General features: G+C 45.1%; 9 protein-coding genes across 9 annotated transcripts; 4 read left to right on the top strand and 5 right to left on the bottom strand.

The window, feature by feature from the left end:
• Nucleotides 1–5,099: 5,099 nt before the first annotated feature.
• Nucleotides 5,100–5,789, top strand: J7337_008040 (uncharacterized protein; the record flags this gene model as incomplete). The annotated part of the gene is made up of 1 exon (XM_044825666.1): nt 5,100–5,789. One exon carries the CDS (start codon nt 5,100–5,102, stop codon nt 5,787–5,789), a length of 690 nt encoding a protein of 229 aa, XP_044678583.1.
• A 169-nt stretch (nt 5,790–5,958) lies between these two features.
• Nucleotides 5,959–7,785, bottom strand: J7337_008039 (uncharacterized protein; the record flags this gene model as incomplete). Its single annotated transcript, XM_044825665.1, has 5 exons — nt 5,959–6,082; nt 6,153–6,414; nt 6,497–7,131; nt 7,221–7,590; nt 7,677–7,785. The coding sequence occupies 5 exons, from the start codon at nt 7,783–7,785 to the stop codon at nt 5,959–5,961; spliced, it is 1,500 nt and encodes a 499-aa protein (XP_044678582.1).
• Nucleotides 7,786–8,533: 748 nt separating this feature from the next.
• J7337_008038 (uncharacterized protein) lies at nt 8,534–9,586 on the top strand (the record flags this gene model as incomplete). The annotated part of the gene is made up of 3 exons (XM_044825664.1): nt 8,534–8,832; nt 8,905–9,421; nt 9,494–9,586. The coding sequence occupies 3 exons, from the start codon at nt 8,534–8,536 to the stop codon at nt 9,584–9,586; spliced, it is 909 nt and encodes a 302-aa protein (XP_044678581.1).
• A 539-nt stretch (nt 9,587–10,125) lies between these two features.
• Nucleotides 10,126–12,016, bottom strand: J7337_008037 (uncharacterized protein; the record flags this gene model as incomplete). The annotated part of the gene is made up of 2 exons (XM_044825663.1): nt 10,126–11,202; nt 11,270–12,016. The coding sequence occupies 2 exons, from the start codon at nt 12,014–12,016 to the stop codon at nt 10,126–10,128; spliced, it is 1,824 nt and encodes a 607-aa protein (XP_044678580.1).
• An 822-nt stretch (nt 12,017–12,838) lies between these two features.
• J7337_008036 (uncharacterized protein) lies at nt 12,839–14,174 on the top strand (the record flags this gene model as incomplete). Its single annotated transcript, XM_044825662.1, has 3 exons — nt 12,839–12,984; nt 13,065–13,399; nt 13,462–14,174. 3 exons carry the CDS (start codon nt 12,839–12,841, stop codon nt 14,172–14,174), a joined length of 1,194 nt encoding a protein of 397 aa, XP_044678579.1.
• A 466-nt stretch (nt 14,175–14,640) lies between these two features.
• Nucleotides 14,641–16,492, bottom strand: J7337_008035 (uncharacterized protein; the record flags this gene model as incomplete). The annotated part of the gene is made up of 4 exons (XM_044825661.1): nt 14,641–15,154; nt 15,227–15,367; nt 15,435–16,099; nt 16,160–16,492. 4 exons carry the CDS (start codon nt 16,490–16,492, stop codon nt 14,641–14,643), a joined length of 1,653 nt encoding a protein of 550 aa, XP_044678578.1.
• A 949-nt stretch (nt 16,493–17,441) lies between these two features.
• J7337_008034 (uncharacterized protein) lies at nt 17,442–19,350 on the bottom strand (the record flags this gene model as incomplete). The annotated part of the gene is made up of 5 exons (XM_044825660.1): nt 17,442–17,840; nt 17,916–18,417; nt 18,475–18,542; nt 18,608–18,991; nt 19,063–19,350. 5 exons carry the CDS (start codon nt 19,348–19,350, stop codon nt 17,442–17,444), a joined length of 1,641 nt encoding a protein of 546 aa, XP_044678577.1.
• An 898-nt stretch (nt 19,351–20,248) lies between these two features.
• Nucleotides 20,249–22,396, top strand: J7337_008033 (uncharacterized protein; the record flags this gene model as incomplete). Its single annotated transcript, XM_044825659.1, has 3 exons — nt 20,249–20,320; nt 20,436–21,389; nt 21,461–22,396. 3 exons carry the CDS (start codon nt 20,249–20,251, stop codon nt 22,394–22,396), a joined length of 1,962 nt encoding a protein of 653 aa, XP_044678576.1.
• A 646-nt stretch (nt 22,397–23,042) lies between these two features.
• On the bottom strand, nt 23,043–24,153 carry J7337_008032 (uncharacterized protein; the record flags this gene model as incomplete). The annotated part of the gene is made up of 3 exons (XM_044825658.1): nt 23,043–23,312; nt 23,368–23,739; nt 23,794–24,153. 3 exons carry the CDS (start codon nt 24,151–24,153, stop codon nt 23,043–23,045), a joined length of 1,002 nt encoding a protein of 333 aa, XP_044678575.1.
• Nucleotides 24,154–25,398: the final 1,245 nt, after the last annotated feature.

Below are 25,398 nucleotides of genomic sequence, written 5' to 3'. Positions count from 1 at the left end.
ATTATTACTTATTAAAAGATTGCTTTTTAAGACCTTTTTAAAGGATTTATTAAGACCTTTAAAAATATAAAATAAGGTATAATAGCTTAAATTACTTATTAATAATAAAAAATAAATTTAGTAGCTAATTATATACTATCTTACTAGAAAGTAAAAGAGAATTAGTAATCTTTAATATACTATTTTAGTTTAAATGCTAGGTAAAATGCTAGTTTAGATTAGTTATTTATAAAATATATAGTAATAATAAGCCTACTATAATTTATATATTAGGTAATATTAACTTCTTATAATAAGTATAATTTAAAAATATAGATATAAAGCTTATACTACCTTATATAAAAGAACTTAATAGTAAGGTAAAATAAGTAAAGAAAGAAATATTAGAAAAATTAAATATAATACTTAATAAAGTATAGCTATTTTATTCCTTATAGCTAGAAAGTATATAAACTACTACTTTTTTACTTAATATAAGCTTAAAAGTAACTAAAGGATAGTAGATTCTTATAGAGGTATTATAAAATTAGTTTAGGTATAAAGTATTATTATAAATAAGAGAGTATATAGTAAACTTTAGACCTAATTAGAGTAGTATATAAGCCTATAGTTACTAAGCTTATTTATTAGATTAAAATAAGAAAGCTAGGATATATAAAAAGGTATTTAAAATAAGCTTTAGAGGTTATATTAAGTATTTAGTAAGCTATATAGTATATAATATATATTAAATATAAATACTTTAGCTTAAAAAGGTAATAGTTACTTAAAATATTAGATTTAATAAATATATCTTTTACTAATTAAAGAAAGAATATATAAAAAAGCTTCTAAAAAGGGTATTTAAAGTATAAATCTTTAACTTAAAAGAAGATAATAATAAAGTTAACTTACTAGATAGACCTATCTAAGTTATATATTTAAAGGGTCTAAACTTAAAAGTAAAAGTAACTAAAGAAAGTATAGCTACTTTTATAAAAAGTATTAATAAATACTAAAATTAATATATATTAATTTAAATTACTAATAGATTTTAGATCTTAAAAGTAATATTAGAGCTAAGTAGGCTTAAAGCTAAAAGAAATAATAAAAGTATTATAAATACTTATATAATATCTAAAAGCTTTATAATAGCTAAGGTAAGTAAGTTACTAAGTATATAACTATAGATTAAGCTAGAAGCCCTTAAAGGTATATAAGAAGTACCCTAAAGCCTAAAGTTACTACTATAATTACTAAGAATACTAATAGGTAATATAATTATTATAACTAGCTATAAAGAAAAGGATATACTTATATTACCTTTTTAATAGTCTAAAAATAATAGAATAGATAATTAAAGTAATAATTAAGGATAGTAAATATAGAACCTAGTAATAGAGCTTAATAGAGTACTATAACTAGTAATATATAATAATTAAAGTAATTAAAATATAATACTATTACTACTACTTTTATAAAAAGCTCTTATACCTTAGACTAAAATAATAATATACTTAAAATTAAAAATAATAGCTTAAATATAATAATCTATAATATAAAATAATTAAAGTATAGTAACTATAGGTTTAACTACCTATTTATACTTATAATAGGCATTTTATAGCTTCTTTATAATTAATTACTATAAAGATACCTAAAAGCCTAATAATAGTACTAAAATAGCCTTTTTCTTTTTTATAAGTATAATATATACTTATTAGTATATATACTAAGTATTTAGATTAGCTATTTATACTATATTAAAGCTAAAAACCTTAAAAAGGAATCTTTATAAGGATAACCTTCTGCCTTTACTAGTAATATATAAGGAGTAGTAAAATTATATATTAAGTAATTAATTTTAACTAATAGAGTAGGTAGAAGTTAATAAGCTATACTTAAAGTATATATAAAGGCAGATCTAATAATTAATAGCTTAATTAAAAATACTGCCTTTAAAGTAAGTTTATACCTATAAATTTAATAAAAATAGTTACCTTAAAAAGTATAAAATATATATTTATATAAAAGGTAACTTATAACCTATAATTATAATAGAAAATATATATATAGTTACCCTTATAGTATACTTTTTTTACTTAATTATAGCCCTAGTTACTTAATTTAATCTAGAAATTATATAATTAGATATAATAAATGCTTTTATTAATACTAAATATAGTAAGTATAGTATATTAGTTATATATAAGCTTCCTTTAGGATTTAAGGTTACTAGAATATATATAGAGCTTAATTATATACTATATAGCCTTAGAGACTTACCTTAATTATAATTTAAAACTTTTATAGTAATACTTAAAAAACTAGGTCTTAAAGCTAGTAAAAAGGAGCTTTACTTTTACTACTTTATAAAATAAGATATTTTTCTAGTTTTTTTTATAGATAATATTCTTATTTTATATTATAAAGATACCTTATTATAAGCTTTACTTATAGTAAATAGCTTTAAAAAGAGATTTAAGCTTAATAAAAAAGGTAATATAAAGTAGTTTTTTAATATAAGGATAGTTTATAACTGCTAAGTATAAAAGATCTACCTTAGCTATAATTCCTATATTAAGAAGATCTATATATAATTTAGAGTATATAATAAAGTCTTTTAACTTTTAATACTAATTCTAATTACCCCTTTTTATTAAAACCTAAGCTAAGCTACTAAAAGAGAGATACTCTTATATTAGAAAAAGATTAAATTAATTTTCTATATAGTAATTATAATATACCTTAATATAGCCTTTATAGCTTCCCTCTTATTAAAATACTTTATAAACCCTTTAAAAGAATATTATAAAGCTATTAACTAAATATTATATTACTTATATCTTATAAGGCAATTTACGCTTTAATATAGAAGTAGTAATAAGCTTTAAGTACTATAAATAGCTAGTAATATATCTTTTATAGATAATAAAAATATAAGAAAGTCTTTATAAAGCTATTTAATTACTCTTTTTAAAAAATTAATTATTTAAAAGGCCTTTTACTAAGCTATAGTTACTACTTTTATAATAAAAGTAAAGCTGCTTTTTTTAATATAAATAGCTAAGGAATTAATAGCTTTTAAATACCTTTTTAAGGAAATATACTTTAATCTAAAAGCCCTTTAAAATATATATTATAATAATTAATAGATTATATATTTAGTTATATTAAAAAGTATATAAATAAATACTTATCTATATTATATTAATATCTATAACCTTTAGCTAAAATAAGAATACTAAAAGGGATTATTTAAAATTACCTATCTCTCTATAGGGGATATACCTATAAATAGACTTATAAAAGCCTTATTAAGGTAATACTTTAAGTACTTTAAAGCCTTTTTAAATATAATAAGAATTAAAGTTATAAAGGATTAAATATAATAATAAATAAGTAAATATAATTCCTTTTACTTATATAATAAGACTTAAATTATATACTATATTACTACTTAATAATATTACTATACTTTATTACCTAAAAATTACTATTATTTACTAGGTCTTAAAAGCTTAAATAAAGTAATAAGTAGAATTTAAAAAATAATAGCTATAACTTATATTACTTAAGCTTAAAATAAAGCACTAAGTATATAAATAAGCTTATAAGTAGCTTCTTTCTAATTAACTAAAGACTTACCTTAAAGCCAGGTACTAGTATTAGCTATAACTAAACCTTACTTTAACTCTTAAGCTAATACTTTACTAATTATATAAAGGGGCTTTCTAGCCTAATTATAAGTAAAAAAAAATCCTATAGTATTATTATTATATAAAGAATCTAAAGTAAGGTATAATATAATATAAGTATTAGAGATTATTTATAATAAAAGTTAGTTAAATATAAAAGTAATAAAGATATATAGTATAAGATTTATAGTTTTTTTATTATTTTAAAGATTTTTCTTTAAAATATATATAAAAGGTTTAATTATATTAGGATTATTTTAAAGTTAGCTAATTACTAGAATTAATTATTATAAAATATATATATAAGATTATAAATATAACTATTACTTTTATAAAAGGTATAGTATTTTATATAATAATCTAGATTAACTTTATAATATTTAAGTTTACTTTTATTAATAATATAAAAGTAAATATAACTAAAGTAAAGGAACTTATAATAGTTATTAGTAAAGACTATAATAAGAAATAAATTAAAGTTAATAATCTTTAAATAGTTATTATAATTATAAGAGGGAAGATTATTTTTTTTTTAACTTAAATAATTAGCTTTATAAAGATTATTTTATATAAATTAAAGTATATTAAAGGGTAAAAAGGAAAGATAAGTTTACTTAAACTTATTATTTAGTATAATAATAAATAAGCTTTTTCCTTTTAAGTATAGCTAAAATAAGGGATAGAGATAGTAAGGGAAGAAAAGGTAAGGTAAAGTATTTACTTTTAAGCTAAATAAGCTTACTCTTTTTACTAGCTAATACTATAGCTATAATAAATAACTTACTTTTATAAAGGGCTTAAAAGCTATTATAAGTTTTTATTTAATATTAATTAAGTTAGATATAAAGTATAAGAAAAGGTATTATATAATAAAAAGGAGTATAGAAAAAGGGGTTATAGGCTAAAAAAGGTATTAAAGAATAAGGGTTAAGATATTTAAAAACTATATTAAGAAATAACTTACTATTTTAATAAAAAGATAAAAAAAAAAGGTCTTATTTTATAAAATAAAAAGGAAGTATTTATATTTTTTTAAAAGTAATTTAAAAGCTAAAAGGGTTTTTATAATTATTTTTTACTATTAAGTATTATAATAGTACTTTTAATATTTACTTTATATTTTACTATATATAATATAATTACTTAAAGCCCTTTTTAAATATTATAGCTTTAATTAAAGGGTATATTAAAAGATAGGGTAGCTTTAATTAGTCTAGCTTACTTAATAAGGATTAGCGCTCCTTTTATATATATATAGTATAGCTTCCCTTATTATATAAGAGAAATCAAGCCTCTTTTAACCCTTATATATGCCCCTCTGCTGTGCGTGCCATAACAGCTAGTCTTCTCGTTGGAGCTGATGGCATTCACTCTCGTGTCAGGAGGTATCTTCACCCAGACTTGGAACCAAAGTTCACAAACATGATCGGCGTTACAGCTGCTGTTCCCGCGGAGCAGCTCAAGTTGGAGAACAATGAGTACAAGCTTCCGGCTACTTTCATGCACGACAAGCGCGGTGCTTTCGTCATTGCACCACAGTTAGCTGATGGTTCTGAGGTTCTCATCGGAAAGCAAAAGATCTTTGCTGGTGAAGATCCAGGCCGTGATGCTTGGAAGGCCATGAACTCTGATAAGACGTGGTGCGTTGACTTTCTCCGCGAAGGCAACGAGGACTTCCCTGCTATCGTCGCAAACTCAACCTCAGAAATCTCTCCTGATAGAGTCAACCTCTGGCCATTCTATCTCCTCCCTAAGCTTGAGACCTGGGCTTCTAGCGCCAAGCACGGCCGCATTGCTATCCTGGGCGATGCCGCACACGCTATCCCTCCCACCGCCGGCCAGGGTGTGAACCAAGCTTTTGAGGATGTATACACATTCGCTGGAGTTCTTGGTCAGTTGAAAGACAAGAACAGTGAGGGTCTCAGTGATGCTCTTGGACGGTGGCAGAAGGGGAGGCAGGACCGTGTTGATAAGATCATTGACTTGAATAATGAGATCAATAAGAGGAGGATGCCGAAGCAGGATGATGTTGAGACTAAGCCTTTTGATATTGACTGGTTGTATTCGGTTGATTTGGATCAGATGGTGCGAGACTTTGTTGGTGGTAATTAGGAGCGGTGATTTAGAGGGAGATGTGCATATCGGGCCAAATTAGTGTTATGGAGAGGCTGCTGCAGTGAACTAGGGTCAAGGCGAGTTTTCATGCTGGTAATTGGACGGCAAATATTACTTCACTTCAATATTATCCCGGAGCTATAACTCTTTTTCTATTCATTTATCCCTACAAGAGGGCGCGGTGTTGCACATTGACGTTGCCCAGCACCACCGTTTTGATCTGTAGGTAATCATCGATGCCGTACTTGCTTCCCTCGCGACCAAGACCCGAGTGTTTGACTCCGCCAAAGCTGAACCATGATATTAGCTTCCTGCTCAATTCCAACGCCTAGAAGGCGATCAGTGGAAAGGGTAACTTACGGAGCAGCAGCGTCAGATACAACGCCACTATTGACTGCGACCATGCCGAATTGAAGCTGTTCGGTGATTCTCGTCGCGCGGTTCAGATCCTGTGTGAAGATGTAAGAGGCAAGGCCGACATCGCATTTGTTGGCGACCTGGACGATGGCTTCTTCTTCATCGAAGCTGAAAACTGGAGCTACAGGGCCGAAGATCTCCTCGTCTACAACGCGCATGGAGGTGTTCACGTTACTGAGAATCGTTGGGGCGAAGAAATTGGAGCCTATTGCGAGGCAGGTATGGTCAGTGAACCTGATGGTGAGTGTAACAGTAATATGGGCGCGACTGTGATGTTTGTATCTTACCTTGATCCTTAAGGGCTGAACCGCCGCACTCGACCTTGGCACCGCCCTGCACCGCCTCGCTCACGAGACCTTCAAGTCTTTGAACAGCCGCCGCAGAGATGAGAGGTCCATGCGTTGTCTTGGGATCAAACCCAGACCCAACCTTGAACTTGCCGACTTCCTCCCTCAGCCTCCTCAAAAACTCATCATACACCCCCTTCTGTACAAAGATGCGGTTCGAGCACACGCAAGTCTGACCCGAAGACTTGAACTTACTTGTCACAGCTGCTTTCACAGCAACGTCCAGATCTGCATCATCAAACACTATAAAGGGCGCATTACCACCTAGCTCCAGACTCATCTTCTTTAGGGTCCCGCTGCATTGGCTCATAAGAAGCTTGCCTACGCGTGTCGAGCCAGTGAAGGAGATTTTGCGAACAATATTGGAGGAGCAGAGGGTTTGGCCGATCGAGGGGGTGTTAGCATGTGCGGTAATGGAGTTGACAACGCCGGGTGGGAGTGACGTGCGGGAGAGGAGAGAGAGGAGCGCATTGGCCGTGAAGGGTGTTTCGAAGGCGGGTTTTAGAATCGAGGTGCAGCCAGCGGCGAGGGCTGGAGCGAGTTTCCGAGCAATCATTGCGGCTGGGAAGTTCCATCTAGACGATGGCGTCAGTAACGTGATTGGAGATAGGATGTGTTGCCGTTGGAAACGCCATGTCGAGATAAAGGACCAAAGGTAACCTACGGTGTGATGAGGCCGCATACGCCAATGGGCTCTCTCAAGGTAGAGATCCTGAAGCTCGACTGGCTGTGGGAGATGATATCGCCATAAATCCGTGGCGCCTCCTCGGCAAACCACTCGATGAAGCTCGCCGCAAAGAGAACCTCACCAGCTGCATCGGCCTTGGACTTGCCGTTCTCCAACGTAATAAGCGTCGCTAGGTCGTCCTTGTTACCCAGAACCAACTCGTACCACTGTCGCAGAATCCTTGAGCGGTCCCGTCCTGTAGCTGACTTCCAGACAGGAAGAGCGGCTGAAGCGGCTTGAATGGCACTCTCCGCATCTTCAGGGGTTGACTCAGGACATGAGCCGATGGTCGACCCCGTCGCGGGGTCTGGGGATAGATGTCAGTGAGTCGGTGGGAAAGCAGCTTCTCAACCTGGGACAAGGAACACAGTTGAGATGGAGATACTTGCTTACCATAAACATTGAAAGTCTTGCCTGAGATGGAGTCTACCCACTCATTGTTGATGAAGTTCTTCTGAATGAAGAGAGAAGGATCCCTCAGCTGGGGTACTGCGTCGGCCATATTGACAGGACTGTGTTGTGATGAGATTCCCAGAGCTTTCGAATTTCCGAGACCGACTCAAGAAGAAATGACGAGATACAGATACAACTATCATCTTGGTAAAAGGATCTCGTCGCCATGAAATTCGGCCTACACGCACGTGGAGATATCTAGTTAGATACCCCCGGCCCCTGATGCCAAAATGTTGAAGTGGGTCTCCGGTCCCCCCCGGAGCTGAAATAGGAAATCCACTCCTCGCCTTACATTGCCTCTCTCTCTCTCTCTAATTGTGGGGATCATAGATAATCATCAAATCCCTGGAAATGCGACTCAGACCTCTGCCCCCATCCTTATCGTGCTCGAGAATGGGAAACTCATACCCAAGATTGCTGCAAACAACAGCCCCATTTGTTTTGGGGGGTACATACGGAGTCTCTCGATCTCCGCCCGTAGGGAACAAAACATTTCGCCGCCAGTGATTACTAGAAGGAGAGAGTGATAGAGGACCATCAGGCATCCGCACCCATGCTGGGCATGATACGTACTATCCCCCCCGACCTCTCCGTAAAAGTCCGCGATGGACTTTGTGGTGGTTGAAAAGCTGCCGAAGCTATATTGATACGCCATCTCTGGGGGTCAGATCTTTGTTTTCTCCATCAAAATACTGCCCTTTCTGCCGGGGAACTTAGATATTGCACAACCCTACTTTCCTAAACCCGGGTCACACACTGCTCTACTATACAGATATACGCACAAAATAGCCAACACCATGTCTACCAGCATAACACAGACTGAAGAGCGAAAGCTCGACGCTACAGTCTCCTTGTTTTCGACTCAGCAATCGACGACTGCAGCGACATCGGGTACTATCCCGGCCTCCCTAGCCACTGGCGGATACGAGTTTCCCGGCATTCCCAAGTTCACCGACCTGTACAAGAAGCGCCAATGGCAGCTCGAACACATGGCCGGCGCGTTCAGGGTGTTTGCCCGCAAGGGGTTCACGGAAGGCACAGCTGGACACATCTCTGTCCGAGACCCTGTCGAACCGGACACCTTTTGGATCAACCCGTAAGTCAAAAACACGCGAACTGTTGTTGTCTCTAGTGAAGGTGTTCAGATTTGCTGATACGAGAAAATTAGCCTTGGGAAGCACTTTGGCATGCTCAAGGCCAGCGACATGGTTTGGATTAACGAAGAAGGCCAGGTCATCGGCGGAAACAGAGTCGCAGTCAATTCCGCCGGCTTCATCATCCACAGCGCCATCCATAAAGCCCGCCCTGACATCCATGCCGCCTGTCACATGCACTCTCGCTTCGGAAAGGCGTGGTCTGCATTTGGAAAACCAGTTGATATCATCAATCAGGATGCCTGTCTTTTCCACGGCACTCAGGCAGTATATGATGACTTTGGTGGTGTTGTGCTCGGCGAGGACGAAGGGAAAAAACTCGTCGAGGCATTGGGAGATAAGGGCAGGGTCATGATCCTCCAGAACCACGGGCTGCTGACGACCGGCGGGACGGTCGATGAGGCTGCGTACCTGTTCACCGCGTTGGAGAGGACCTGCGAGGTGCAGCTCATGGTAGAGGCGGCCGGGTTGGAGAAGAAGACTGTGAGCGATGAGGCGGCCGAGTTTACCCACAAGGTGAACGCTGATCCTGTAAGTTTGCTGCCAGTTCTTGAAGAGAAAGTGACTTTTGATGAGTTTATTCAGCCTAACGATATGCCATAGGAGACACTGTACACGGAGTTCCAGCCTGACTTTGAGTATGAGATTTGGAAGTCAAAGGGCGAGTTGAGCAAGGGAGAAGAATTCTGTGCATGATCGAGGGTTAGATAGGCAAATAACTTAAAACAAACACACATCCGGCCTTACACGTCAGCCTATAACTTCCCGGATCCGTGACAACAGCCAAGATATACATCTCGACTTTAGCACTGGCAACACCTCGACATCAGGGAATGCGCAGGGCTCAGATGAAGCTAGATACATGAAGTTTGCGTCCATTGTATTATGATATTATCTATCTTTAAGGGTTGTCTTCATCGAACTTGGTCGCCCACGCTCGCTTCTCCTCCGAGACCTTCAACTGCAACCACTTCATGATCCCTAACAGAACTCTCAACGTCGGCATCGCAATACCCAGCCTCTCCCCCTAACACAAAGGGTCCCCCACAATGCTCTGAATCTCCATCAGGTTCCTCTTGTCACAATCTCGACACATGCAAGGCTGAAGCCGGAGTCGATGGGAACTTGTTAACCACGGCGTCGACAAGATCAGGTTGGAGAACGATGCTTTTGGCTTCATCGACGGATCGGATCTCACATATGATGGAGAGTATCAGATCGTCGATGACATGTTTCTATAGGCGGCAGACAATACCTGCCTTCAGGTCTTTCACGACCTCACCGACCACCCGCTCACCACTACGCACCGCGCCCTCCATGTACCCCTTCCACTCGCCAGCTGTCTCTGTGCCAGCAAAATGTAGGTCCCCAGCCGGCTGCCTGAGGCTATCTCCGCCCACTGTGTCAAGAAGACCAGGTGGCAGAGCCGTGCAAGGGCATCCGAAGCCAGACCACTCATCTCCGCTCCATTCGTAGTACGTCAGTGAGATGAACAAGTCCTCGATGTTGTTGGCACCGTAGAGGCTCTTGAGCTGTTTGAGCAGCGCAGCCTCTTTCTCAGCTTGACTCGGAAGGGCTCCCCATGCGCGGCCGTGGTCTGCTGCCATGAAGCAGGTGAGGACATGCTTTTTGCTCTGCGGAGCCGAAGTATCGCGAACAACTGCCGCAGGGCCGGTGAAGGAGTTGACGAGGCCGCATATTCCGGCTTCAACCCAGAACGGCGACTTGAACTCCATTATTGCCTTTGTGTAGTATCCGTAGGACAATGACTCGGCCCACAGCTGCTTGACGTGGGGCAGCCCGGGGTAGAAGGAGATGGATCTGAGGGCAGGCCCCGGCACAGTAGTGATGACCTTGCGAGCTGAGATGACTCTGCCTGACGAGGTCTGCACGAGAACGGAGCCAGCCTCGCCGTTCTGGACGATGGACTTGACCGGCGTTGAGAGACGCACTGTATCAGCTGGGAGACTTGAAGCAAGGCCATTGGCGAACAGCTGTGTTCCCTGTCTTACACGCAGGTACTGCCCGCCATGCTTGCGGTCAGACCGCATCTGCATCAGGCCACCTCCAGACTTGCAGTAGTTGAGAAAGTACAGAGCCGAGATGTCCTTTGGGTCCTGGCCCAACATCGCACGCGTCCAAACCGTTCCCGTAGCCAGTGCCGCTTCGCTGGCTCCTCGGGATCGAAGGTAGGCCTCAAAGGTCATGGAATCGAGGGACGTATCTCTCGGGTTCCATGTATCCAGAGCCTGGCAGTCCCTCTCGGCCATATCCCGGATGATCTCGATGTTCCTTCGAGATTCCTCATCGAACTTGAGTACCCTCGTCAGCAAGGCTGTTATATTGTACACCACTCGTGAAAGGATGAAGAATACATACTTTGGGGATCTCGCCATAAGGAAATAAGGAGATCTCTCCCTTGTCGTTCTGAAGCACGCAGTTCCCGTTGGTGTTCTGCTCAATCAGATCGGCGCCATATCTCTTGGCCAAGGCAATGATTCTGCTCTGGTTCGTATCATTGATCCAGGCAGCGCCGAGGTCAACCACAGCGCCAGAGGGCAGCTCCTGGCTCCAGGTCTTGCCTCCGACGCGATCACGAGCTTCCAGAACGACACACGCGAGGCCAGCGCGGATGAGCTCAAGAGCGGCCGTCAAGCCCGCAAGACCGGCTCCCACAATGACCACGTCGTGCTTTTCCGAGGCTGTTGCAAGGTTAGGAGGGCGAGGTGGGGCTTCAGCCGGCGGCAGGGCGACAGTCGCGTCGATCTCAAATAGCCACTGCGGCATCGCCAGCTTATCGACCGGGACCAGAGTCATGGCCGGCCTGTGGCCCCTCAGGAACTTCTGGATGTGCCGCGTGTGCTTCCTGTTGGCTGCGTCATAGTTTACGACGTAGACGGTAAGCTTGGTGATGTTCTCGACACGCGCGCCTGCTGCGATGAGGATCTTGCGCAGATTGAGGAGCGCAAGATGAATCTGGGACTCGTAGTCGGCTGGGACGGTGCCGTCTTTGGCACTGCCGACTTGGCCGGAGACTTGGAGAGTCGGCGAAGCTGAGGAGAGAGTACCAGCAGCGAAGTAGGCACCCGAGGTGTTCTCGAGGTCGACTGTCTTGACGTTGCCCATGGCTCCGATGTATAGCATACAGTAAGGAACAAACAGTATGCTGTGCTTGAGTTGAGTTTGCTTGAGGATGCCGTGTCGAGCCCTGATATTGGATACCGAGCGTCTTCATCAACAGCGCCGTCTAGAATGTCCGTTTCCAGCCGAGCATCGGATGTGTATCTGGTGGTGAGCACGACATGCTATCTCGCTGTCGAATCCACTGCTTGACGAGCGACAGTCCATATCTTAGTGGATCAATGCAAGGGACCCCTGCCAATTCTCGATAAGGAATCCCTAGGCGACGGTCTTGGCTTGTATATGTCCAAGCTAGCGGATCAGGCACGTGTGAGTGACATGTAGTCCATCGCCAGGTCCTGCCTATGGGAGTCCTGAGTAGACTTGTAGATGTATAACCTACCGAGTCTGAATTGTGCTTAAAAAGCGCCAACACTTGCCCCAAGCAGTACGAGAGCGCTATCCATAAGAAGGAATGGCGCCAGGCTCCCCACTGTGGGACACCTTGGTAGATCCAGCGGGTGTCATATCTGCATGCATTAAGAATTCAGCTTTCAATGAGTTGATGATAATGAATCTGGACTCAATTGATCTTGCCATTGGAAAATCCAGCCTATCAACATGGGGAGATATAGACCAGTCCTTGCTGCTGGTTCACAAGCCGACATCGGACACATTGCCGAGGCGTTTCCTGTGTCTTCTCTGTATGTTCTATGATGGTCGAAAACCTTGGACTGGAGTAACAAATTAATTGATGATATCTTTTCTGAAGAGTTCATCCCGCCCATAAGTCATTGTACTGTAATATCCCTGAGCCAGTTTGAGGCCATGGCAACGACCTCATCACCACCTTTGACACTCCACCAAGTCGAGCTTGCAGCCAAAGCCAAGCTACCGCAGCATATATACGAGTTCTATGCTTCTGGCTCGGACGATGAGGAAGCGCTGCGTCGCAATGTTGATGCATTTAATCGGTATGGTAACTCACTAAACAGGTTCCGTTTGTATGCAAAGTCACATACAGCTAACCAAAGGTTTTTCAAACACCTTACAGATTGTTCATCAGACCACGCGTCCTCATCGATGTCTCCCGCGTCGATACGTCCACCAAATTGTTCGGTTGGTCTTCACCACTTCCCATCAGCATAGCTCCTAGTGCCATGCAGAAGCTGGCTGGTGGCGAGGGAGAGCTTGATGTGGCCAGGGCTGCGGCGTCTGTGGGCGTCAATGTGACCTTGTCATCACAATCGACCACTTCTCTCGAGGATGTCCAGGCGGCCAGGCAAGAAGTCATGAGAGATGCTAGGCGTCACGAACCGCCACCGTGGATGCAATTGTACCTGTACGAAGACGTCAAGAAGAGCGTCAATCTGATTAGACGAGCCCAAGGTAATCAAATCTGCCGAGAATCCGTCTTAGTCAGGACATTTTTAGACTAACGCCTTGCGAAGCTGCTTCATACGAAGCCTTGGTCCTCACTGTCGACACTCCTGTCCTAGGTAATAGACTAGCAGAGCGACGAACCGCCGTCATCCTCCCCCCAGGCATGAGCCTCCCCAACACCGAAATCCCGTCCAATTCCAACTTGAAACTTCCCAGCGTCAACCGCCTCCTCATGAACGCCAGGACCGCCACGGAAGCGGCAGACCTCCTTGCTAGTGCTGGCTCTAGGATGCATAGCTCCAGCCTCACCTGGGTAAAAACCATGTCATTCCTCCGAGGGGTGACCAAGATGAAGATCATCCTCAAGGGCATCATGACGGGGGAAGACGCAGCGCTGGCAGTCGAGCATGGAGCCGACGCTATCATCGTCTCAAACCATGGCGGACGTCAGCTGAGCAATACCTGCGCAACAATCGAGGCACTACCTGAAATTGTCGATGCCGTCAAAGGCCGTATACCAGTCATTCTAGATGGAGGGATCAGGACTGGAGCAGATGTCTTCAGGGCGCTGGCATTGGGGGCAGACTTTGTGTCGATTGGTCGACCGGTGCTCTGGGGGCTCGCCTATGCCGGGCAAAACGGTGTCGAGTCTGTATTACACATCCTGGAGAGGGAGTTCAGTCGAACGATGGCTTTGGCGGGGGTAAATAAGGTGGCGGACATCAAGAGGGATAGGCTTGGAGTTGTGGCAAGGGATGGATTTGGGATTGCAAAGCTGTGATGGAAGATGAATGTGCTGTAATAGAATGATGCTGGAGTATATGAAACGAATGGGCAACTAATCGATTGAAATACTAAATTCTCTTGGATTTTGGAATTTGAGCACACTTCTGACGGGATGACAGTCATATCTGAAGGAGATCAGGCCCATCCATTATTCAAAACCATCTCTATGTTCACATTAATACCGGATCACGTCCAGGTCGGTTTAAGGATTCAAGCTAGCATTAGGTGAGGATATGCCACGACTGTTCCACTAACATGAAGATGCTTTGATATTACCTGACAAGCAATAATCTGTTCAAACACAACGTACGCTTTGTTCCAAAGTCCCACAGCCTCAGCGAAAGAAAGTTGCGCATTACTTAACGGCAGCACGAATAACGCCCCGAAGCAATACGTCTAAGAGGGAGCAACATACAGACTGCTAACCGCTCATCCATATTACTGACAGAGAGAGGACAGTCTCAGTGACCCATACCCTTAGCCCTGGCATACTCAACATCTCGCCAGTACCTTTGCGCCGTCCACTCCCTCATCGCCTTGCCATACCTCGCCATGATGAACAGACTCGCATTCCACACCAAGCCGATACCAGCCACCGTAAGGTACACCACCATGTAATTGGTCGCCTTCAACCACGGTGTGACTCCAAAGTTGGTCGCAAACGACATGGTGTTCCGGATCAACACACACGTCGTCACCATAGAGCCGGACAGCTCCATATAGCTGCCGATAGCGTAGTTCAGCGCTCCAGCTACACAGAGCGCGGCGTTCATGGCCATGAAGACTTGTGTGATGACCAGTACCATCCAGTGCCATTTGTATGTCACGCCGAGGCCGTAGAGGATCATGGCTGTGGGAACGAGGACGATGGAGGCAATGAATAGGTAGAGGGTGTGCTCAGGCTCGGAGATACCGCCGTTGCGCCGGGCCAAGCGAACAGTAAGCATAGGGCCAATCTTGCCGCAGTAGTAGCCACTGGAGCAAAGGTCTGTTAGCGCTGATGAAGATGAGGAGCGAAGATGAAAGATGTCATGGTAAAAGACTCACCCAACAATAGTACCGAGGACACCACCAGAGTATGCCGCGGCGACGCCGGCAGTTGAGAAGCCGTACTCAAGGGTGTAGATGGTGCCAATGGTGGCATTCTGGAAGCCTTGCCACACAAGGCTGTTTGCTCCATACATGAGACTGGAGAGCGAGTTCATGTTAGTTCACTTTCATGACATAATGAGTTGTAGTATATGCAGTAACGTACCCAGCGTAGACCACTGCGGGATAGGTGAAGCCCTTGAACGGCGCGATCATGATTTCGAGCAGGCGGTTCGGACGAGGCTTGTCCTTGATGCTGAGCTTCTGGAGGTACGTCTTGCGCGGCCACTGGATCTCAGCAGATTCACCACGGTCGGAGGAGGTCGTGTCCAGCGTCACCGTCTTCTCCCCGTCACCGCCTTGCATAGATGTCTGGCTTCCAGCAGCAACCCGCTGGGGCGGCAGCTGATCATGCTTCCGATCGTAATTGGTCTCCTCCATCAAGAAAAAGCAGTATATGAATCCCATCCCGTTCCAAATAGCACACCAATACAGCGTCCACTGCCATCCCATGCCAACGTTGATGAAACCACTCAACATGGGCGCGAGCTTGCCGCAGAGGGCAAGCGACCAGCCGTACCAGGCCATATACTTGCCGCGCTGGTGGGTGAACCAGATATCGGCGATGGAAATCTCGCAAAGGGATTCAACGGGGGAGCCAAAGAAGCCGAGAATGATACGGTTGGCGAGGTAGGGACCTGGCTCCTTGCACAAGGGGGCCGTGGCTAGGATGACGATGGTGGCAAGGAGGGAGAAGAGGTAGACGGGTCGTTTGCCATATTGAAGGGCAATGGCTTGCCAGAAGATACAACCCCAGCCGTAGAAGAGGAACTGTTCACATCTGTTAGTTTGAATTCCGTGGCATCAGGGACTTCATCGGGGGACTCTGACCATGATACCAGTTCCATTGTTGATGTCCTGAAGCGAGAGATCAGTTTCCTTCCTGAGAGGCGTGACGATAGAGTAGACGGCACTCGAAGGGATGGCAACGACGATGGTGTAAAGAACAACGCAGCTAGTCTGGATGACCTTGCGCCTGAAAGTCCAGTTGAGGGGATCTTCAGGATCCAGCGATGGCTGCGGAACCAGGATGATATCGTCCTCGCCCTCGCCGTCAGCGTGCTGGCCTCTCATGCTGCCATCTGTGTCGATGAGCCTGAAGGTGCCGGGGGGAAGTCTATCGCCGGTCGCATCGGCGCTGTGTTCAGCCGAGACAGCAGTCATAGTGGCGGGCCTGTTGAGTAGGCTTGACGGGAGCTGCTAGCTCAGAGTACAAGAGGAAAAGAGAGATGAGTTAGTGAGTTATTGAGAGAGAGAGAGAGAGAAAGAGTCTAGAGAGACCAGATGCAAGAACAGTCTTCAAGTGAAGATGACAGGATTATGGCCTCTCATGGATGTTTATGTAGTTAACTGGCTACGCGGTGAACGTTGATGTGGCTGATAAAGTCATGGAATCTTGAGCACACCAAACATCAGCCAGATGATAGGCATATGCTTTACGAAAGGCTGTATCCAGGAAAGTATGCATGCACCCACGTATCTTGAGTGCAATGCAGACTCAGGGCAAGTCACTCCCCACAAGATCTGGGCGCTAGCTAATCGCTCTCTATCTTGCGTTAGTGGCTATCAGCTACCTAGGCAATCCGTATCGCGGGGATAAGGCAATGAGGGGCTTTCGCACTAGTATATCGGGTCTACAGGATGAAGTAAGAGTTGGCGAAGAGTACTGTCGGAAATGGCAAAAAGGAGCAGAGGTGCTATATTTCAATTGGTAAAGACTGGAGGGGGCCATGCATGGCCGTGGGTGCGGCGCCAGTATACCTACTTGAGTCCGGGGTGCATGGGGGAGTGATGATAATGCAATCGGTTTTATTGGTTAGGGAGAATGCTTTATTGGATCAGATTGATACGGAATAGCCCGAGGGCTTGACTGATTTCTGGGGGTGGTGGGTCTGTAGATAGCACGCTGGATGGTAGGATGAATGCTGATCCCGCCATCGGAGGCCCTGCCTACCCTAGAGAGACTTTACGCACGAGTCAGACACAAGGGATGCATCGTGAATACAGAGTTCGAGTAGTCATCGACAGCAATGTTAATAGGCTCAAATATACCAAAAAACAGATCAAACAATTCCGAGTCTACCAATATACTTTCCCCCTTCGTCCATTCGCATCACTTCCGCCCCATAGCACGCTCAATTTCCTCCAGCGCAGCCAACACCTTCTCTTCTTCCTGTCTCCTCCCCACAATCTGCAAATTCACGGGGCTTCCCTTCATCTTCTCCCCATCGTAAATCTCCCACACGAACCGGTCTATGTCATTCTTGGGCACATACCTCTCGTCCTTGACATCGACGGCAGGGTCAACCTTGGTCACGGGGAACACGGCGCCCGGGTAGTCCAGGAGGTTCCACTGCGACGTGTAGCCCCAGTAGCGGGATTTCTCGTGGGGGGGCGCGCTGCCAAAGGATGGAGGGCAGAGGATCACGTCGACCTCGCGGGAGGTAGGCGTTGCCGTGGCGGACCATGCTTTGCAGTACATGGCGCGGTACGAGTCTCGCTCGCGGTTGAGCTATGCGGGAAAAGGAAATGTTAGTCCGAGTGAACAGCTGGGCAACCAAAGCTCCGGGGAAACTGCATCACTCACCTCCATCATCTCAGTACATGTTCGGTTCTTTGCTGACGCTTGCTCGTGGAGAATATGCTTGGTGAGTGGCAACGCCGGCTCTCCTGTCTCTTCCAAAATATCAAGCATCTCCTTACCCCCGTCCGGCCAATATAAAGCCGACACAATCTCCCAAGCCTTACCATGATCTAACCCCTCGCAGTTCCAATCCACAACCTCCATTCCTGCCCTCCTACATACAGCAGCCACCTCCCTCAGCGCTCTCGTTATAGGCGGATGCGGCATCACCACGCCATCCCACCATTGCACAGCGACCTTAGGTGGGGTCGTGAACTTGTAGGGTGTCCAGTCTTTAAAGGTGACAAGGGGATCTACACGCCAGGGCTTTGCCGCGAGGGCGACGCGCATAAGGAGCTCGAGGCCGTCACGGCTTACTGTCATGGGGCCAGGGCAGCCAGCGATGGTATCACGGCCCAGGTATGCGGCTCGAAGGCCGGAAGTTGAGATTCTCTTCGTCGAAGGTCTGGGGATGATCAGCCGTGGGGGTTTCTCAACAAGACAGATTTGGAAGGCGACTTACTTGAACCCGTAGATGCCAGTATTGGAAGCAGGGAGTCGGATGCTGCCACCAATATCACCACCAATACCCTTCCAGAAAGTCAGTCTCACGGCAATACAAGGGCGAGGATTCTTGGAAAAGTCAGCTCACTCACCAACAAACTTCCCCTCATACCCAGTAACGCCGACTCTCCTCCTGAACTCCCTCCAGGTGTCAACTCCCTGTTCAGCGGGTGCACCGTCCTTCCGTACACGTTACTCTCGGTCTCCAGATGCATGATTGCCTGCGGCTGTGTCGTCCTGGCGAAGAAGACGCAGCCCTCGGCCCACAGGCTGTCGAACAGGAGGTTCGAGCCGTGGGGCTTGCCGACCCAGGCAGTGAAAGAAGCGTTGGACGTAACATTTTCGCCGACCATACCGAGGTGTTCCTTTGTCGAGATAGGCAGGCCAAAGAGGGCACCTTGGGGAGAGGGTATAGAGTCTAGGTGTTTAGCGCGGGCGATAGCTTGATCCCAGAGGAGCTCAGTAATGCAGTTTGTCTGGAGTTCCCCCCCGTCGTCAGCTTCCATTACAATATTCTTGTGTAGACTTTCGATTTGGCAGAACATACAGTAGCCTGGGCCAGCGCTGCTCTTCTCAAGAAAGCTCGCGCGACCTCTTCAACCGAAATAATCCTTTCCCGAAGAATCTGGAGCAGCTCGGTGACAGTGTAGCCTTCTGTGATCTCAATCTCGCGCGGGGTGAGGACCTGAGGCACCAGCTCCAGAGAGTTCTTTGGCAGCTGTTCGGCAGCGGGTACACCCTTCAGCGGCGGCTCGACCTTGGCTAGAGAGGCATCGCGATGAGCTCTTGCCTCAGCGGCCTTTTGCTGCCATAATGGAATTCTCTTGACAGCCATGATTGAGTTTGGTTGTTCTTTGAGCTGTAGTATTGTACAGTTGGGGTAATGCGGATTGGAAACCTTATCGTCGTTGTCCTTGCTATTCAGGAATGAAGAGAAGAAGCAGGAAGAAAAGTTTGAGCCACGATGCAAGTCAAAATATCAATCAGCAAGGACAAATCATTGTCTACCATCTCAGAACTCCAGAATGTGAGCTACCTAATCGTGACCAAAGGCCTCCACTCGTAATGGGAAGTAGATAGCAGATAGGTATGTATGTATGGTTCACATAGTTTCCTTGATTTGCTGCTTAAGGCTAGCTACCTACTGTAGCTAGCTTAGCGCCTTCGTAATGCGTGCAGTAAATGGTAGGGGGCATGGAGCTCACCCCGACTTCGGGCTGCGTTATGTTCTCCACAACTTATCAGCGCAAGCCTGACTCGGGCCGCAGAATTCCCTCTTCCAACGATAAGCGTCTGCGTTATGTAGCACCCAATCTGGAGAACATTGGACGACAAGGGTAGTTTATCTAAGTCAATGATTGCGGAGAAGCCTCTAATCACCACGTTTCTACATATTGGGTAGGGAGGGCCCCAGCGGTCCTCAATTACTCCGCAATAACCAACACCAACCGCCTTGAACTTCCTCTCTCGAGTTCCCCCACCTGTTGATCGCCAGCATCCACAGAGACTGTCCAGTCTGAACCAGTGAGCGAGAGCCATGGATCAAGCATCCCTGCGCAAAAGGCGTCACAAGAGTTTCGCGGGGTGCTGGACATGTCGCGCGCGAAAGGTCAAGTGCGACGAGACCCGGCCGAGGTGTGTGCAGTGCAGCCTCAAGCGGCTCTCCTGTGAGGGCTACGAGGTCAGGCTGCGATGGATGCCTTTGGAAGTTGCATCTCACGGATATTGCCATGATGGGAGTAGGCAATCTGAGGATGACTTGGGCCCTGGCCAGCAAAGACTTCAGCGAAGTCTTGTCATTTGCGGTACGTGCTCACAGGTGCACGCGACTATGGTACCTACCTAGTCTACGGAGTACATTTCAGCATCAAGGCTGACCATCGTTGATTCACAGATGAGAATGTAGAATCTACCCTTCAGCTATCAGAGCTCGATGATATCTTTAGCCAGATCGACAGCTTCCAGGGTAAAAAGGATCACTCACACCACAGCCAGCTCTTCTTGTCCAGCTTCGGTGTTTTTGACCCATCCTATACTGAACAAGGCTACCAAGACGACGGTACATTGCCGTTCTACGCCACGGCACCGCCTCCGGAGGATACTCCGCCGTCTTTATCTAGCAATTCTTTCGCTGACTCTTGGGAGCCGGAATCAAGTCACGAGGAATATCTTCCACATGCATCCGTCCCTGCATTCAACCTGACTGGTTTCGGGGCCCTTCTTCATGCTCATGAGGCCTCGGTGAGTCTCACGTCATATCAAGAGAGCGCAGCCATCACTCTTGAAGATAGCATTCAAGATAACACAGCTGTAATTCTTCGAGATCGGCCACCCGAGAGTCCCGCTACGTCAATAACAACAGCGCCTCCCGAGAGATTCAACTACTACACCTCATCCCTCAAGTACCCTCAACAACAAGACGACCGCGCACTTTGGTGGAAAGACACCTCCAACACCATCATCCACAACCCCGAGCCCCTCCCCCTGCCCACCCTCGAACGTTTCCTCCTCAACCACTACGTCCACCGCGTTGTCCACCTCTTCTGCGTCATCTCATACGAGAAATCACCATGGAAGACCATCCACCTCCCGCGCGTCCTACAATCCGCCGGCCAGCTGAGTCTACACGGCTCCACGACAAAGGTCAGAGAGGCGTTGCGGAACGCGCTGCTGAGCATCAGCGCGTTCTACCTGGCGAATGATAACCGCGAGAGAGGGTGTGAGAGGGAAGGGGATAGGTGGGAGGAGGATGCGGTGACGTTTAGGGGTAGGGCGATCAAGTTGTTGAAAGAAACGGTAGAAAGGTCGACGCCGCAATCCAGGCCCAAGTATAAGGAACTGTTGGCTACGATGCTGTCGCAAATCACCATCAATGTGAGTTGCCTTTGCGCGCTGGATGACCTGGATCATGTTGTCACATATACTGATTTCAAGGGGGGGCACAGGTCATGTCTGGAGATACGAGCACCTGTGGCATCCATCTAGACGGCGCCTTCCGCTTCATGAACCACGTCAAAGCCACCAAGTCCACGTATTCCTCCAAAGCTCGCTCCCTTCACCGCATATACTTCTACCTTCGCGTCATCTATGACAGTACGGCCTGCAGGAACTCTTGTGACTACAACGACGGATCTCCACCCTCTCCCGAGGCCGACTTTGGCACCGCCCTATCCGTCAGTCTACTGGACAAAGTCGAAGATGAAGGCGTAGGTCCGGGGAAATCCAAGTCAGTGCTGAACCACGTCACTGCCCCAAAGGCCCAGCAAGTAGGCGAGTATGAATGCGTCTACGGTGTTCCTCAGGCCCTTCTCATCCTCCTTGCGCGAACGACCGAGCTCATCGACCAAGTCACCACGTCCCGCCAACAACAACCGAACAGCCCATCGAATGACTTTTCCGACCAATGCGACCAGCTCGAATCCGACATCATCGACTGGGAACCTGTCTCATCCTCTACCTCCGACTCAGACACAACTCCCAGCGCACTCATTATCCAAAAGACCACCCTCGCCTTCCACTCCGCCCTCATAATCTACTTTGCACAACACATCCGCCACCTGCACCACAACTACCTCCGTACCCACATCCTCCTCGTCCTATCCTCTATAGAAGCCATTGAGGCCATCAAGTCGGAGAACAGCATCCTCTCTGCCCCTTTGTACTGGCCGGCGTTTATAGCGGGGAGTGAGGCCTTCGAGAAGGGTCTGCAGGATAGGTTTAGGGGGTGGTATAGGAAGGTCGAGGGGTATAGGTTGGCAAGCGTGAGAAGTGGGATCGATGTTCTGAGAGAGGTCTGGAAGAGGGGGCCGGGAGGAGGGAAGGGGACGAGTCATTGGAGGAGGGTGGTGCAGGAGACTGGCGTGCGGCTGATGCTAAGCTAACCATACACGAACGTTGGCTTTGCGAACAATCAACGGCACTGCAGTTATTTAGTACAATACGAGAAGAACGGAAAGCAATTCATTGCTGGCTGTAACTGGGATTACTATAATATAGCTATATTACTATCCTAAGTAATGCAATACATACTATCCCTTTCATAATTAACTAAATTTTAAATTAATATTTAAAATATATATTTTCTTTTTAGTATTTTTAGTTAATTAAAAAAAAAATTATTAAAGACTTAAATAACTAATACTTTTAAATAATAATAAAAAAGAAAATAGAAAGATATAAAGAAACTTGTTAAATTAAATAATAAAATTAATAAAAGAAAATAAAAGTAAAGTAATAGTAAAACTAAGCTATTTGATATAAATTAGCTATATTTAAATAATTAAAATATAATAGTAAAAATCTTTATTAGTAATAATTAAAGAAAGGCAATTCTAGTAGAGTTTTAAGTATTAGATATTAGTATCAAGTTAAGGGAAGTAGTAAGAATATTAAGATATCTTCTTTAGCCCTCCTCGATTCAAGGAATTCTATAGCAAATGTAAATACGAAATTAAGGTCCCTAGCTTGCTTTCGCAAATTGGGCCAAACACCTACGCTAAAAACAGTTCCAATGCCGGACTTGTTGCCTTACTGTCGACCCTCGCCTTCTGAAATAGTGATAGGGCCAGCGGCTTCGACGATCTTTGCATATTGAGGCCACCATTTCATCGCCACCCATATTCCAACGCACTCGCCACTGAACTCGGAACTCTCATCTAAGCTCTCCCGTGAAACTTTCCTGTTACTTTCAAGATTGTTGAATTCGAAGATTTGGTAATCTGCTGGGTCCTTTTGTCGTGGTTGGTCGGACAGACCAGAAGGCGACAGGGAGTTTACTCTGCCGGTGCTTGTATAGAACTAACGGCTCGTAAGAATCCTTGAATATCAGACTGAATAAACGTGACCTGCTTACCACTACTTCACTTTTCTCTTTCCAAAGTTGTAAATCCATGCCGGTTATCCATTCCTCGCTGTCAAGACTGAGAGAAGCTTTGACACCATCTGCGGTTCCTGCAGTCCTGGATATCTGGCCAGTACCGTATTCGAAGATGAAGCCAGAGAGCTTTCCAGAGCTGGGGCAAAAGATAGTATGAATTCGCGAGGCTGTGCATAATTTGCCTTGTTCGTCCTCAACCTGCCAAGTCAGTTTGTCTGGTGCGCGACTGTTTGGCCACATGTGCATCATGCTGTCCAAGGTCAGAGAAGTCCGGGGGAAGTGCTCTGACGGTTCTGTGAGAACATAAGTATAATCGCACTCGCGATTGAACATCCAGGCTAGGCCCATCTTCTAGAATGTTAGCATCGACTCCGACGTTTTTCTTGACCGTGGTGTCCTTACCAGTCGCTCATAGGGATTCTCTGTAAACGAGTAAGGGAGCATCTCTTGTTTGTCGCCAAGGACAATCTCCATGTCCCTCTGTCCAAGCCCTGTTTTATTGATCTTGATTCCAGTGATTCTCCCTCCATTCTCTCTGGAAGTGTTACCAGGCAAAGATTCTTGCTCTTGCCAGAAGGTGAATTGGCATATCCTTTCGCCTTTCTTCAGAGAAAGGTAGCCAACTTCACAATACCACTGGCCAATGTAAACAGGATGTGGTGAGCCCCAGAACTCGAAGCAGAGTCCGGCAACATGATCAGACCCCCGTGTTCGTCCTGGTAGCCCTTTTGACACACCTATGCGCCGTACTCCGGTTAGCATGACTGAAGTAAAGCAGCCCTCAGAGCGCCGAAGAGAACTAGGTGCCTTTTCCACAGTCCCTTCATCCATTTGGGAACTATGCACATCACTGTGTTCCGCACTGGTAATTATTATGGGCACTTTCGAGGGATTAGCAGCCAAATGAGTCTCATACTGCACACCTAGTGACTGTAGGACCCCTGAACGCAGCTATAATGGTTGTTGGCTGATCAGTCATGCGGATAGGAAAAGGCTCAAACCAAAAGTGCTGCCTACCTGAACTCTGGCGAGTATTGCGGAAATGGGCATCCTGGTAGGCGGGATAATTGTTTGCCATGAATGCGCGACTTCGTCGACCGAGGATAAACACGTCCTTCGGAATTCCAAAGTCCGGTCATGGCTGGTCATTAGCTATGATATGCGACAGGTAGATTAGCTTTCGTTCCATAGTTAGCTGTTGAAAATTGTTAGAGACTATACCTTAATGATACTGATGTTCTCATTATCTGAGGACGCGTCCGGCGCGACTTCCAGTGAAACAATTCTCTCGCCCCCTGGTCCATCTATAGAAAACGATTGCTCAATACAAGCAGACCGATCGCCTACAGTACTTATGACCATCCTCGTACCGTAACTCTTGGTACGGCCATCTATATAGGAAAAGGTAAACCCTCTGAAGGATCCGTGCTGGTCATCGTGTAAAGCAGTGATTCGACTGAGACGCGAAATAAAGGCTCCTCCAGGGCCCCCAAAGTCCATATTCAAAAAATATGGCGGGGCGACTGTCTGCTGATCTTTGAGTGTAGAGGGATGAATGACTCCAGACACGGAGGTGTCTGGCTCGTTGGGATGCCAGAGCCCAGACAGCGTACCTGGCACTTTCGTTGCAGCAACTTGCATGTCTGTGCTTTGAATTCCTTCTTCAAGGACCTGGAGTGATACAATTTTGCATGCCTGAATGTCTCATTAACCTGATACTAGGTTGGAGAAGAGTCTCAAACTTACATCGACACCGATTACTGCTCCACACAACTGGGAATCAATTTTTGGCTCCAAAATTGCTACACCAACACCGCCAGGAGGATCAGTAACAGTGCCTATGCTTTTCCAAGCAATAGCACCAGTCCCGTTGTCGATGCGAAAACTAAGACCAACTATACCGCTTGCAGAGGCAGCGACCCGCAGCCCGGTCATGCGATGGTTGGGGCCGAGAGGTACATGAGTTTCTGTCTGAGGTATGATGTAACCAACACGAGAAACCTCTTT

The sequence above is a fragment of the Fusarium musae genome, chromosome 6 (assembly GCF_019915245.1).
Source record: "Fusarium musae strain F31 chromosome 6, whole genome shotgun sequence".
Lineage (NCBI taxonomy): Eukaryota > Fungi > Ascomycota > Sordariomycetes > Hypocreales > Nectriaceae > Fusarium > Fusarium musae.
The sequence above is the reverse complement of the archived record's forward strand: the minus strand, read 5'-3'. Positions and strand labels throughout refer to the sequence as shown.